Source organism: Sinohyriopsis cumingii, unplaced genomic scaffold (genome assembly GCF_028554795.1).
Source record: "Sinohyriopsis cumingii isolate HCF-2022 unplaced genomic scaffold, ASM2855479v2 utg000741l, whole genome shotgun sequence".
Lineage (NCBI taxonomy): Eukaryota > Metazoa > Mollusca > Bivalvia > Unionida > Unionidae > Sinohyriopsis > Sinohyriopsis cumingii.
Window position 1 is genome coordinate 1708454 of NW_028315927.1, and position 15314 is coordinate 1723767.

Sequence of the window (15314 nt, forward strand, 5' to 3'; positions counted from 1 at the left end):
AACGTAAATCTAAACTTCTTTCTTGCTTGGTATTTATTTGTGAGGACAATTTAGAGTTAATATATTTATTGACAAGCCTTGTCCGAAGCAGTATGATACACATTTGATACGACTAGAACTTTATCATCTAGATGTTATAAATCTTAAAATAATGCAACCTAAAACATATTCTGTTTCAAAACGGTTAAAGTAACCTTTTTGATGATGTGCTAACGAAACCTTAACTTTCAGATTGCTAGATACATTGGAAAGAAAAGGAAATATAAATAGTTCGGTTGATATTCTCCGAAATGTTTATTTCCTCCTTCTACCTACAGTTTAGAAGAATTGAAGACCACTATACTGGGTCTTCACCATGACTAAACTTTATTTTCATTTCAGATACCAGTACTCCAACCCAGAGGATACAATATATTAAACCAATAACTCCTCACTACTTAAATAAAAATCGACACAAGGTCACCAAACTCATATCACCATTTTCAAACAACGCACTAGGTCATATATTCTGTATCCTCCATTTGTGTTTTTAAAAATAAAAAAAAATATCCATATCTGCCATTTGTCAGAGGTTTTTGATGACCCCAGGCGTAAACAACACCTCAGGCCACCTACCCATGTGCTCCAAATATTAAAGGCTTTATGCCCCCAAATTAAACATGAACAACACCTGATCTCTGTTATGTATATTTAAATTGTATTTTGTGCTTGCTCGTTGTCCTAAATTGATCTTAGACTCTTTCCCTACTTGATTGTTTTAATGATTATTTAGGACTTAGCTCATTATAATGTAAGGTCCTCTTTAACATAAGGAAAAACATTTACTTTCTGATGTTTCTAAACATGTTGGAAACATGTACTTCTGTTACATATTTTTAAGACCATAGAGTCGTAAGACACACTGTGGGCTCGTACGAGATTTCATATTCTGTTAAACATTTCAGAGATATAAAAAAAATCTTCAAAATTTAAATTAACATTGTTTCGGAAGATTCCTAGTCACTGGACAAGGAAGTTTCACATATTTCACATATCTTATCTGAAACCAGCAAGCTTTCATAATGTCATCTGAAGTGGAGAATTTATTTTCAATCCTACCCAGGAATGGTTAGATTGTTTTGAAATATACGAGTTGAATAAGCTTGTTGAACATTGTGATCTCTCCTCAATGAAAATTGCTTGAACAAATTAAACTATATAGAATATTGTGATTCAATATTTGGAGAAAACAAAGTTTCAGGAACTTAGTATCTTGAGTTTGATCAGTAAATATGGATATGAATTTGTTTGGAAATTGAAAGAATTAGAGTTCAGAAAGATGAACAAAGAGTTAAAATAAAAATCTTCAGCTTCAGTGGGAAATAATGGATATCCAAACGCAGAAAGAGGAAAGGGAGAGTCGGAGAGAACAAAAATGAACATAAAAGTTCAAAAAAGAGGAAAATAGAAAAAGAAATACAAATGCAGAGAGATCAAACAGAGAGAGGTATAGAAGACAAGACGAGAGGAAAATGCAAATGCAGAGACATGGAGAGACAAACGAAAGGCAAATGCAAAGAGAAAGATACATGAGAAAAAGGTATAAATGAAGAGAGAGAAAAGAGAGAGGCAAAGATGAAACGAAGAGAAGTAACTACAAGAAAAGGAAGAGAGATAGACGAACTAAAATTAAATATGGAATAAAAGATATAGGACTGGCAGGAGGAACACAATCCCGCCAGCTTTTACACCCAAGTTCAGGCTTTAATGTTTTAAAAATTATTTAAAAAAACACCTTCCATACTTTGACCGTTCCTGTGGTCCAGAGGCTAGAGAGTCCGCTTAGGATACTGTATGTCGCGAATACATACCAAAGACGTAAACATGGTACTAACAGATGCCTCGATAGGCGCCAAGCATTAAGAGATTAGTGTTAGGACCAGTCGACCTGGTGTCAGAATAACTGACATGGCCAAAGGAACATTGGACTTTATTATCGCCAACTGTACTTACTGGCAAATCTCGTGCAATTTACACTTCACTCTCCGTAGAATAAAGTACTGATCATGATGTGGTTAAGGAGTTAGTCTTTAATGGTTATGAGTTAGTACCTGAGGCATATCAACAAAGGATTAGAAATGATAGAAACGAAACTGCACAAAGTGAGCAAACGTATGTCGAATTTGCATGGAAAAGAGCACTTATTTTTTATATATAAGACGCCAAAAATGTTGACCAAACTTTGATAACCTCTGATAGCTGGTATTAGTTCAAGAGTTCATGAAATGAATCCATAGTGATAGCGAGACCTATTTTGATGATCAAAATGAAGAAACGTTGGAAAATAATATTCGAGCAACTGACGACTTTTTCTTGACTCACAAAGTTTCATTTCTCAACAAGTCATCCTCTCAGCAGTTTTGTTGTTGGTAAACAGATTATCTCAGTCCCATACGAGCACTTCTAAACCTCTATCTTTCACAACTTTTAAACACCACATTTCTATAAGGTCTGATTAGAAATCCTAATCGCTTTCTATGTATTTCAAAACAAAAGGCCACATATTTCTGATTGCTACATGTTGCACAGTAAAACAACATAATAAAGACACTGCCGTTTAAATGATCTTATCTCAGACAGGTCAAGATCAGGGACAGGTATTGAGAGTAATACACTGGTTTGGGGGGACAAACCAAAGTCTGATTTTATCATGGAGAAATAAGAACAATTCGTGTTGAAAAATTCAGTATCACATATTGGTGATTCTGCCAAGCCTATTACTACTAAACAAATAAGGGACTCAGGAACTTCACAGATTCTTATATCATCAGGGGTTCGATTTTGTCTGAGAGGTCTCAGTCGTGTAAAAAATGTTATTCAGGGAGTAGAGTGCGGCTTTGTTATTCTCCCTTTCCATTATGTCAGTTTGGTGTCAGACTTATTCTCAGGATATGTGGCTGTTGGAGACGTGACTTCTTTACCTATAAAGTGTATTCATCTCTCACCAGACAATGAACAAGTTGAAGATAACGTTATGGTTAATTCACTTATAACTGACAAGCCAGGTTTAAACCAGAATTGGATGAAATGAAATCCCTGATTTGAATTCTGCTTGTGAAGTTGCCAGAGCAACGGGAAAAACCTCATATAAATATGATGAAACGTATTCATCTACATAACAAGTTTATTGATCAATAAATAGATATTTATCATATGATCCTTTTCCTACTACCCTTTCTCTTTATTCTAATGAAGTGTGACAAAAGACAATCATTCATTGTCGAAATAGAGCACCATCTTGAGATATCCTGTTTGGTTCAGAACGCTATTAGTGAATGTGATGAAACTTAGTTCCTAATTTGTTATTTTGTGAACATTTGGGTCCAGATGTAAAAATGGAGACGGGTGATCAGTTAGTTACCACCTTTTTGATCTGAAGTCATATCGACCAAAAATATTTTAATCTATCTCATGGAAATCAATCGGCAGGTCTTTTAGGAGTCAATAAAGCTAATCACATGATCTTGGATCATTTTGATTTGCGGATAATTAAAAACGATATTTCTAAATACCATACATCTTGTCACACTTGATAAATGATAAATGATAGGAAAACCGAACTCGAAGATACCTAAGACTCAATTGCAACATTCCTGCATTTAACGAAACATATATCACAATAATGGTAGATTGTGTCAGTCACATACCTAAGGTCAAGTTAGGAAAACAATATTTGTGGACCATTATGTCTGCGTCCACGATACTTTCGGTAGCAAATCCAAATATTAAAACTAAAAGTATTGTTAAATCTTTGATGCAACTTCCTTTAAACGTCTGGCCTTCCAAATCAGTCCAGTCAGATCAATGGTCAAATTTTATGTCCGGAAGGTTTCAAAAAAGTTAGTGTGTGCATTGGGGAGTCAGCAATTGAAATGTCCAATTGTGTTGTGACTAAAGAACAGTCAAGAGTGTTATCAAAACATATTCACTTCCACTTTGGATTTGTGACAGAACATTAAGGACTTTTTGGGATTTGATTCACAATTCTGTAAGTCGCTCTTAATTGTGCACTTTGTAACTTAGAGAAATAAGTGTATTTCCTGCTTTTACTCAGCTTGTAAATTTCGCTTCTTTATGTTACATAGTTTAAAACCATATAGTCAAAATAATATGAATAGTCACGCAGCTGTGTAGATCTGACACAGCAGTTCCAAAAGATAGCCATTGTCTACTCAAGACCACAATTATTGCTTGCAAACTACCAAATCGGCATTCATTATAAGTAATAAATACACTTTGCCAAAGAAATAATGTTTGGACCACTTTTAAGCTAACTTTTTTTCTTGTTGCATCGTACAATTTATTTGTTCTACCTGATGTTTTCCAGACAAATGTCCAAAATTATTTGAAGAATCAATATTTCATTAAGTAAAACAATATATTACGTCAGAGATAACGTCGGGTAGCTCGATGCAAACAAGGGCGATTCCTGAAACATTGAAGATAGTTAATAATAGAGCAAGCTCTCAACATAGGACTGAGTCACATTTGTTTTATTTATTACACCTTTGTTTGACATGGCTAGATAATTCGGTTTAATAAACTCTGCCAGTTGTAGCTCATGTGTAATATTTCACTTCACCAACGCTCCTTTCTTGCCCCACTGGTCTCTTTCAACTCTCGACCGCTTTGGCTGCTAGGCAATTAATATATGCCACTAACAGTAAAGGCAATATTTCTTCACAAAGACTGATCACATAGAATATCTCTGATAACCACTGGTTACTGTAGACAGAACATTTGGGTCCTCTAAACCGAAATCATGTTGCTGCTTATCACATTAGGTTCTTTTCGCCTTACATTAGCATATCACAGTCGAACATAAAGTGACAATAAATAGTGTCGAAGACAAATACCTGTTTGTCTTAATCTGTTCTCTATACTTCTCACTTACACAATCTTATACCTCGAATCTTGCTCCTTATAGAATCCAAACTAATATAAACTAATGCAGTTTTTTTTCAAAATGACAGTTCGAGAATTGTAAAACCTAAATAAATAGATAAATATCTGTAAAATGTATTCCAACTTAAGTACTCTCTCTAGCTATATAGTTCTCTCTGTCCCCACCCACACCCCAGAATTTTATTTATACAGAGATTGTCTATCGCTTGTATTCTTTTATTCATTGCTTTATACATCAATGCATTATATACGCATTACGTATATTATTGTCAAAAGGCTTATATGTATACGTCAAGCCAATAAAGTTATGTCCAGTTAGTTATACAAGCACTGAAGATAGATGCTTGTTATCATTGTACTTAGACCTCACTCTGTAGCAAATTAAACATACAACCATAGACTAAGATGTGTGAACTTACGCTGGTGAGTTTGGTTCTGCATAGACCTCAACTTTCCACATCGAACCGCAATAAACGCTGAATCTGTGGTTGCCCTTAGGGGTCGGCGGAAGGAATACTGGTTCATGGACTTCATCAAGGAATTGAACTGCAAACTGAATAAAATATAAAACCATCGAAGTTAAACACATATGTCCACAAAATAACTTATAATCATTTTCAGCGATGAATAACTTCAAACTAGGCATGTCAGCGAGCGAATGCATACAATGTATACAATGGACACATCATCATCAAGAACCAGTGAAGAGCAAATCAAATGTTTTCAGTAGAATTCCTTAGCAAATTTAGGTCCTATTTCTTGCATATTTAAAAAGAATAAACGTTGGAGAATTACCTGTACAGTAACTGCAGAGAGACTAAAATGTTTACTAGGAAACTCTCTACTATAGTCACGAAGCATTACAGCGATGGCACCCCAGCTACCGTTCTTATATCCTAAACTTCTGCTAGATGGGACCGAAATTATGCAATCCTGTAATAATAATAATAATATGTATAATCATAATCATAATATGTTCTCACCACATGACACAAAATTATAAAGGATGAAGAGGTATGCATGAAATAAGTACTGAGAACAACGAAATACCAAATTCAGAATGGAATGTTTAATTTGTTAATTTGAAGATAACGAATACCATAACGTTTTATTTATACCATATAAAACTCTAATATACTCAGATCTTATATGAATTCAGCTTCAACTATTACATAAATCACTCCAAATGTGTATCTCAAAAGAATTAGAATTATTTCGAAGGAGCTCAGTTCTCTATGTTACCCTAAGAGACAAATATTTCATATATTGGACATTGTCAAATGACGTTGTTAGATCATATTGTACAGTCGAAACGGTAAGTTTAATGACAAAATAATTCGGAAATCGTTAACATAAAATTATGTTTTGAATTAAAAACAAAACACAGGCTGGTTATGTAAACATCTTTTTGTCATTTTATATGCAAAAACATATTTTTATAATGGTGATTTATAAGAGACGGACCATAATGGTTCAGAAAGACTGCATTTTAATTACAATTTGTAAAACTACACAGCTTATGGAAACTGGAAATGGAACCCAAATTAATACTATATGACCGTTTTACAAAAAGTTAATAGTCACAGAGCTTTGAACTGATTCTCTTTTAGAACCTCTGAAGATCCTGGTGTATATTGCTTTAATTTTCACATTTTAGGAAAACATACTTATAACGTAGACTACATGTCAGAAACGATGGAACGTGTCATGCAACTTGCTCTCTGTAATACTGCACGTATAAATAAATCTTCATAAAACAATATTCCTATATGATAATATGTTTAAAATTATTTAATATTGCGTTATAAAAAAGGATTTGTTTTACCCATGTTCCTAAACTATTTATGTGGAACAGATAAACATCGTGTAACAGTAAGTATGCGTATGCATTGTTATAGTAGATATTTGCATTTTATACCATTTGGGTTTTACACCATTTTATATAGGCTCACACAAGAAAACAGTAGGTGAACATTTCTGTTTTACTCTGGGTCCTTATCTGTACTTATTGTTGTCGGTCATTTTCCATTTCCTCCAACTTAGTTTGGAATTCTGTCATGCTAATTACTTTATCCTCGATAGCTACCGACTACAGGTTTATAATCGTGATGAGACTACGTTATGCTGTTCTAAGCTTTTCTCAACAGAGTAACCATATATAAATGATTTACTAACCCCACCCAGGGCAACGGTTTCTGTCAATATAACCCCCAAAACAATTCCGGTTTGTATGCCTAAAGCAGTTGTTGTGATTTTGATTCCAGCTACACCAAGGTAAACAGTTCACGTTTGTGTTTTACAACAAGTACAGTCATCTGGGTGATTTTATTTTCAAGTTGGTGCTCAGGTTGGATTTTATTTCGTGTCGGTAACAATGAGGGTCCATAGTGCTTCTACTAATAATAATAATTGCATAAAACAGGTAAGGCAGTTTGACTTTTTTCAGGTGGAACAATTACACGCATTTCTATCGATTTATCCCTCCTGAGTCGCACTATTTTCAGAGACAATATATACTTGGGGAATATTTTAATGTGCACGTTCTGTGTGTCAAGCATCCTTTTAAGTTACAACCGAAGCCTCTTACGATACTGAATGATGAATTAAACGTTTGTTCCTGACAAGATCTTTTTTTTTTTGTTGCGTTAATAATGGTTTAAAATATTCGTTGGTGAAAGTAACCGGGTTGTTATCAGCATTAAATTCCACTTCCTCGTTGTGGAAACAATACTTGTGCACCTAGTGTTAAAGACCACAATTGACCGATTTCGCGTGCTGATGCAATGGGGTGGTACTGTTATATCCTGGTTGTTCAAACGGTTGATTTGTATCTGGCTTTCAGAAAGATTATATTTTAGCTTAGATAATTGTCTAATAACACTGTTTTCAAGAAGGTGGAACAAATCGAAATAATTTTATTTGGAAAGTTTCAATGTAGTTTCACAATTGTTTATTGTTGGGCTTTACTTTACCCAGCTGATTTTCACAAAGGCCGATCATCAATTCATGATATAAACTTGTTATTCAAAGATCTAAATGGTTCAAATACTCTATCCATTTCCACAGGAGAATCAAGGACCCTCATTCAGCCACCCATGTTCTCCAGCAACTTAGTCGTGTCAGAAAGAATCACAGCATAACATCTGTAATTAGCATTAGCCGCACCTACTCCTGCATGAAAATACATATCAACAACGAACTGTCTGCGAAAGAAATCCAGGTGCTCCATTAAAAAGAAGTAAATCGGGTACAACGTATTGGGATCATGTTGGGAAATTTGCAAACCAGTGTAAATGTTTTGAGTTCGGTCCATATACGACCATATATTGTGATATGCAGTGTGATTGTATTATGGTCAAGCATCGTTTATTCAAAAAGTTCCCGATGACCCTTTAACTGCAAATAAACCTCAGTTACCTCAAAGCTGTCAAATATCAAATTACTACGATCTTAGCACTTATTATCTAGCTCTGTAAGTTGGCACATTTTTGGTGCGGTAAGACCTGTTAAGCGCTTATGTATCATGAGTATTGCACCGCAATATTGCGTGATTGGTGCACATCTGTGGTATCTGCGAGAAACTAAAGCATTGTTCAATAAACGGCAACAAGCGTGATTTTGTAGACATCAGATGCAGTGATCCACAATATTAAATTTTCTAATACAAATCTACCATTTGCGACACCTGTACCACGACAAAAATTTCATCGTTGAAGATGTTCTTGAGGTTTTATGACTATATATATATATATATATATATATATATATATATATATATATATATATATATATATATATATATATATATATATATATATATATTTGCGAACATCTCTACAAAACCCAAATATGTGACTTAGTGGGATTCCACGCGGTTGTCCGAATTGTTACAACCACCATTAAAAGCGTTTTGGAGCCTTGTGTAAATGATTTTGAGGTCGTGTAATTTTATATGTTGAGAATCCGCATTATCATATGTTTCCTTGATAAATATCAATGCTGCACAAGGTGTTCTCGTGCTATCGTGGCTGCATCTGGCGAATTCGAGACCGGTCGTGGCAATGTCAAGATTACCATCAAAGGAATAACGTACACCTTTGAACAACGCCATTTTTCAGCTGTAAATAAATGCTAAGGTGATATTGGCTGGATAATAATAACCTGCATCGTTGAACATGTTTGCTTTCGATTTCCATGAAGGCCCAACATGGAATAAAACCTCAGGACGTGTCGTGTACTTCTAATTCTATAATTTGTTGATAAGGGACCCTAGCAGTGTATGAATAATAAAGAAAATCTCGTTTGCTTGTATCCACCAACACAGGCAAACCCATGTCAAACGTAGGATCTGATATATCTTTCAAGTGAGTTATTCTGATACGATATTAATTTTGCCTAATACCATTTGCATGATGGTTATCACCCCTCCTCATTACCAGATTTTTGTATCATCTGATCTCACAGTTGTTTTTGAGCGGTTTTATTAAAAAATTTACCAATCGCGGCTGAAATTTTTTATGTTGATAGTCGCGCAATCGTGTTTGATGGTGACCAATTCGCCAATCATTGTAGTCGACCTCGAGACTTCTGAATCGCTCACAATCACAGAATTCTCATCCGATCCACAGCAACATTGTTGATGTTATCAACGAATTGCATTAACTGATTAGCGATTTATGCAGCAAATGATCACTGTGCCGTGAGCACCAAACAATCACTGAACTACATTATATTGACCGTTCGGTGATATATTTCTGAACAGGTTTCCATACGTTTACTGCACGCACTGGTATTATACTGGTACGACTGTCATTATATTAATGGCTGTTTAGCTTTTTTATCCAGCAGGATCAATGATGAATGTGCGAAATGAGTCTGGAGAAACGGATTTGCTACCATCACATCTATTTTTCAGTGGTATAGACTTAATTTGTACAGAGAAATCAATGTCGTTGAATTGAATTTCCGTTTTTGAGCAGCAGTTAAATAATACATTCTTTTGTTTATAACACAACCTTGTCTTCATATTTTGCACGATACTGTATTAAAACTCGAACTACAAATCCAACTCGAGTTTAAACACATAATGGTAAAGCGACAATTTCAAGAACATGTATTCTGTATATACTAAAAAGCATTAACTATTGTTGAAGTTGCAAGTAGATATAAAGAAGCGGCGACCATAAATTAAAAAGATCGGCAAGTGTAGCAGATGCACTCGAATACATTTATGCACATTCACCATTATCATGGCTACGATTATTACAATTATATTCAGGTAAAGAATGTAGAATGTATTGAGTCTGTTGCTGCATTATTCGTAAAATTTCATGTGTGGTACAGTGATCGACCACATGATTCCCAAAGGCCAAAGTCGTGACACCGTTGGATAATATCTATCGCTTGGTATCAAGTGTCGACGAACTCATTTTGCTGCATAGGTAAACGCACATGTGATGTTTCTTCAACCAGATCATATGTTCTGTATGTATGAATGGGCATTGCTCTCGAAGACACTCCACGTACGTATCATGCATGAGATCCCATGCAAAGTAACCTGATGAAATCACCTTTGGCTTGTTTAATGTTTTTGGATCCATCCACAGTTGAGCTCATTTAAAGACGAAATCCAGCATGTTCTTCGATTGGTTTACGAAAGCTTACGTCTTTTTATTGTTGTTACTAAACAACTCGTCTTCTTTTGGATAATAGCTTTTATTCAATTTTTTTCGCGAGTGTCCTTGATGGGATATCCGAATAAACGTCATCGGAGGTTGTTTGATCAGCAGCTAATCAGTGTATGTATAAAGAATCGTGACACGATCCTGTTAAGACTGTTTGGTATTGCCCCAATAAAACTCATGAATGAGTAGCTTTGAGCTTTGCTTTTCACTATGAACTTCAATAAGTTCAGCATGAAAGTTCGTTCGAGATTCACTTACCGGACCAGCAGTAAGGCTTCAAAGCTTATGTTGTCCACTGTTGACTCTAATTTGTTATGGTAAATTCTCCATTGTCCTGCCAATCATGAAATTATTCGTGAAATAAATCATGAAACTTATTCAAATCTTATATTGCAAAGGAATTGGTCCCATTTGTTCCAAGACCAGTATTCATTAAATGTATGCGGATATCCAATCTTGCTGACTAAATCTAAGTACTCAATTTACTTTACTTAAACTATTCCCAAGAGTAGAAACACTGCAGATTTCATCCGTGCACTACATTCTTGGTTTTGGTCCTGATATTTGGAACAAACCTAGTACATTCTGTAACTTTACGTCCTGATTCATCAACCATTCTGCACTAGTAAGGAGACAACAACTCAACAGACACTGACAACACTTCTGATGCTAATGGATAATTGTGATTAGCACGGTGAAGACATTCAGCGTACTCTAAATCAACTTCAAAGAAATTTCTGGCAATTGCTGTTATAATCGTGTATGTGTTTTTTGTATTTAAGTATATCCTGGATCAAATAATGAAAATCTAACCATAATGGTTACTGAAGTAAAGATACATGGTGTAACTGTTTGGATCAGAAGGATCATACTCTTCTATGTTTGCGTTGTTGGCACTCGCTTATCCATTATTATCCATTGTTTCTTCACAACGAAAAGAGCGCTCGAAAAGCAGCTCAAGGTCAATCAATATTACAACTCTATTTTTGTTTTGCACATATGTGCAGCACAAGCCTTTCCTGGTGACGAGGTGTAATGTACAGCGTCAAACTTCAACACTTACATGACAGTGTGCGAAATGTTTCAAATACATGAGCGAGCAACAACAGATAAGTACGCAAATGCAAATCATGATAGCCACCCATAGTTTTGCAATCAAGTGCAGAAATAATTATGTATGCATGTTCATAATCTTTTTCTGAAATGTCTTTACGTGACACTGATGCAAAAAGTGTTCAATCGGTGACAAATACGTTTCGGCAAACTTGTCCCGATAGTTCATTTACTTGTATGGGTACACACATTTTCTTGTTAGAAAGCCAGTTTTAGTGATACCATAATGACTGATGAGTTTGACGCTTTCTGTCGCAAAATATCTAACTAAATTACCCCATTAAGATACCGACTCGATGAATCGTACTTGCCCGAGTTTAAACGTCATGAATTTTCCCATATTGTTTGGAACATCATTTACTGGTGCCTTTGACGCCGATGTGATTCATTGCAATATATAATGGATATCATACTTACACAGCTTATGAAGCATTACAGGAATTGTTTTTTTGATTTAAGCTACTCTCCACGCACCCAGGATGTGACAATGATTATGAACTTTGAAATTCTTGAAGAAGGCAACGTTTAGCAGAAATTACCAAAATAGATCCAACAATACGTTTGCGTAAAAAACTTCTGAATATCATCACCTGTGATGTCGGGCGCGGAGGGTTGTTCTCTAATCAATTGACTGTATATTCAAACAATTTAAGATACCCCTCATTGAATTCTTACCACGATACTACAGTTGTGGCTCAGTTTTGCCCGTCATATCTGATCACATTGTAATACAATCCGCAAGGAAGATGTTCAGTAATTGGTGTTGTATTTGTTTAATTCTAACTTTGTTTATTATTATTTAGCCAATCAGCAACTAGCGTATGTATCACATCTCTAGAATACAGAAGTTCTATTAGGATCATGTGTCGTTGATATTTCTTCCATTTAATTATTTCCTAATGTACTTTGACCCAATTATTTCTTTATATGAACTTGACAATAATCTTTATGAATTATAAAACACATGTACGTAATGTTATATTACAGGTCAGCCACAAAAGTAAACAGTGAAAACAAATATGCTCGAATGAGTCACATAGAACTACGTTATAAGAATAATATATAATATAAATACCTGTAACACCTTTCATCTTAAAATAAAAGAAAGTTTTGGGCAATAAAACTTTCGTTTGGCAAATGGCAAACATGCCTGTTATTACTGTTGTATGACAATATAAATGACACAATCATCAATTTAAAACAATGCAATACTGTACTTCTATGCATGTGAAAGTACGTTTGCAATCAAACTTTCCTTTCCTTTGATGTATCTAAATTCGATATGAAACGACCATAACATCGGACTCCATAAAAACCGTCTTCTATTCTTGTTCTTCATTTATCATTGAAACTGAGGGGGCTGTGATCGCTGACGACAACAACTGGTAAAGGAGTTGCACTAACATACACCTTAATATGTTGCCAGGCAGAATAAGTTCTCTCGTGAATGTTCAATTTCCTTAAAATTAGAACACTGGATAATCCACGGCATTGATGCCTTTCTGTATCAGTATTCAACCGACCACTACATCAATGCATCTAGAGACATGTAAACTCAACTAGTCAAATATGGAGTCGGGAGAACTGGTGCACGTTTCAGTATGGCTTTTAACTTATTACTTCCACCTGACGTTTGTCTGACCAGAGAAATTCGGTCTTCTTACTAAGCAAATTGGTCAGGTGTTCAGCAATCATGGAAACATTATGGCAAACTTCCCGATACTAACCTAATTTTAATAGTTCACGAACAGTATCTCCTAAAACAAGTTCATAGGGGCTAAACCTTAGAAACTATTGCACTGACTCCCTAATAGCAAACAGCAACAGCAATTGCACGCCCGGTCTTTTCCCGTCTCAAAGTAATATGACCTAATCAAACACTTTAAAGAACAATGAAACCTTTCTAAATCACCATGGCTCTCAGGGTGGTAGGCAGAAACTGTTGGATACCTAATTAATGCAAGACATACTGGTAAATTTTAGGCATGAAGTTAGACTTTGGATCGGATTGGATAGACTAAATAGAGTAAACTAAAAGCTTTACTAAAGCTTCTACTATGGTTTTGGTTGTTATGTTCTGTAAAGAATAACTTCTCGAAATCGTGTGTATGTACACATAATCGTCCACAAGCATTGCTTGATAATTTGGTCTCAGTTAAAGAGCCAATACAATCTTAATATTATTATATTAAATTGTTCGTCAAAGTCAGGAATAGGAGACAGGTGAGTTTTTGGTAGATTATTTTTGGGTTTTCAAGCCATTTGACAAGTATGACAAGATCTACAAAATTTAAAAACATCACTTTTAATTTTCGGTCCTTAAAAATTGTGCAATAATCTTTATTTTCTCCTAAATGACCAGACAACCGAGTTGTATGGGCTAGACAAAGAATTTCCTGTATCAAGGAACAACAATTCGATAGCTTATTGACGACTCATCACCAGCGGGTGCCTCATGTGGCCTCCAGTTCCTCATAAGGACCATATTCTTCAAGAAGTAACAGTTTATATTTGTGTGGCATCAGTTTTGCTACTAGCCATCTGAACAAGTGAAAGATCTCATTATCTTTTTCCTGTAAAGCAGCTAGTAATTGTTTTTAAAAACCGTGATTAGAATCAAGGGAATGTGAAACCAAAAGAGCATTGCTATGATCAATACATCCAGATTGATTCAGACTAGTAGCAAAAGGGGTCTCATTAAAACCCTGACCCTTAAAAGTGCAACTAAAGGAATGACTTCCTAATCAACAAGTCATTCTCAAAAGGATACTTTACTATAGCTCTCGCAACTGCTCAATGTGGATATAAATCAGGGATGTATACCTCAATACGATCAACTCTTCTATTCATACAAGGCTCGTCAGCTACTAGTGGATTAGCCAATGCCTTATGTCCAGTCAAATCATTACGAAATAAAAAAGAACGCTCTGAGTAGGCAAAGAAGTCACAGCTTCTATGCTCAATTGTCCCGAAACTAACTCATGAGAACCTAATACAGCTGAGAGGATTATTGACGAATCCCAATTCGACTTTCTGTGTTAGAACACTTGCACTTGAAGAAGACTTCTCAAAAAAGGGCAAAGCACTTAATAACAAAAGACTCAGAGAAGTTCCTGCATCAATTATTATCATAATAGGAGTAACCTTATCTAAATCACCAAAACGTGATACTGAACCCTTCGGCATGAATGTATGTTAATTATACATAACAAAATCAGACTATATCTCTTTTAATACATGATCATCACCTCTTCTTAACAAGGACATTTGGAAAGTTCAATATCTGACTCTTGTTTATTATTAATGAGCTAATAAGCAACTATGACATGCATAATATCTCTAGATTAAATATGTTCTCCTATGATCACGATGTTGCCATGAGCTACATTTAACTTTTTCTTGGCAAATATTGAGCGATTGGGCTGTTAACGTGAACTTGCCAAATCTCTATGTTATGACACTATGGTCTTAAACTAAGCAATATAAAGGTTAAAACCAATAAGTTTTGTATTAAAAAAAGTTCTATCAAAAGTCCAAAACCATAAGGTCTTTCAAATGAATCACAATTTTTAA

General features: G+C 35.1%; 1 protein-coding gene across 3 annotated transcripts in view; it reads right to left on the minus strand.

Moving 5' to 3' along the window:
- The window catches only part of LOC149773257 (uncharacterized), a 66360-nt gene that overhangs the window by 39421 nt on the left and 11625 nt on the right, over positions 1–15314 (minus strand). For 2 of the 3 annotated variants that reach the window (XM_089946546.1, XM_089946547.1), the window contains exons 6-7: positions 5740–5877; positions 5364–5497 (exon numbers count right to left, since the gene is read on the minus strand). In XM_089946546.1, coding sequence (XP_089802672.1) covers positions 5364–5497; positions 5740–5877 — 272 coding nt within the window. The remainder of the gene's footprint in view (positions 1–5363; positions 5498–5739; positions 5878–15314) is intronic. The other variant, XM_089946548.1, reaches the window with a different exon arrangement.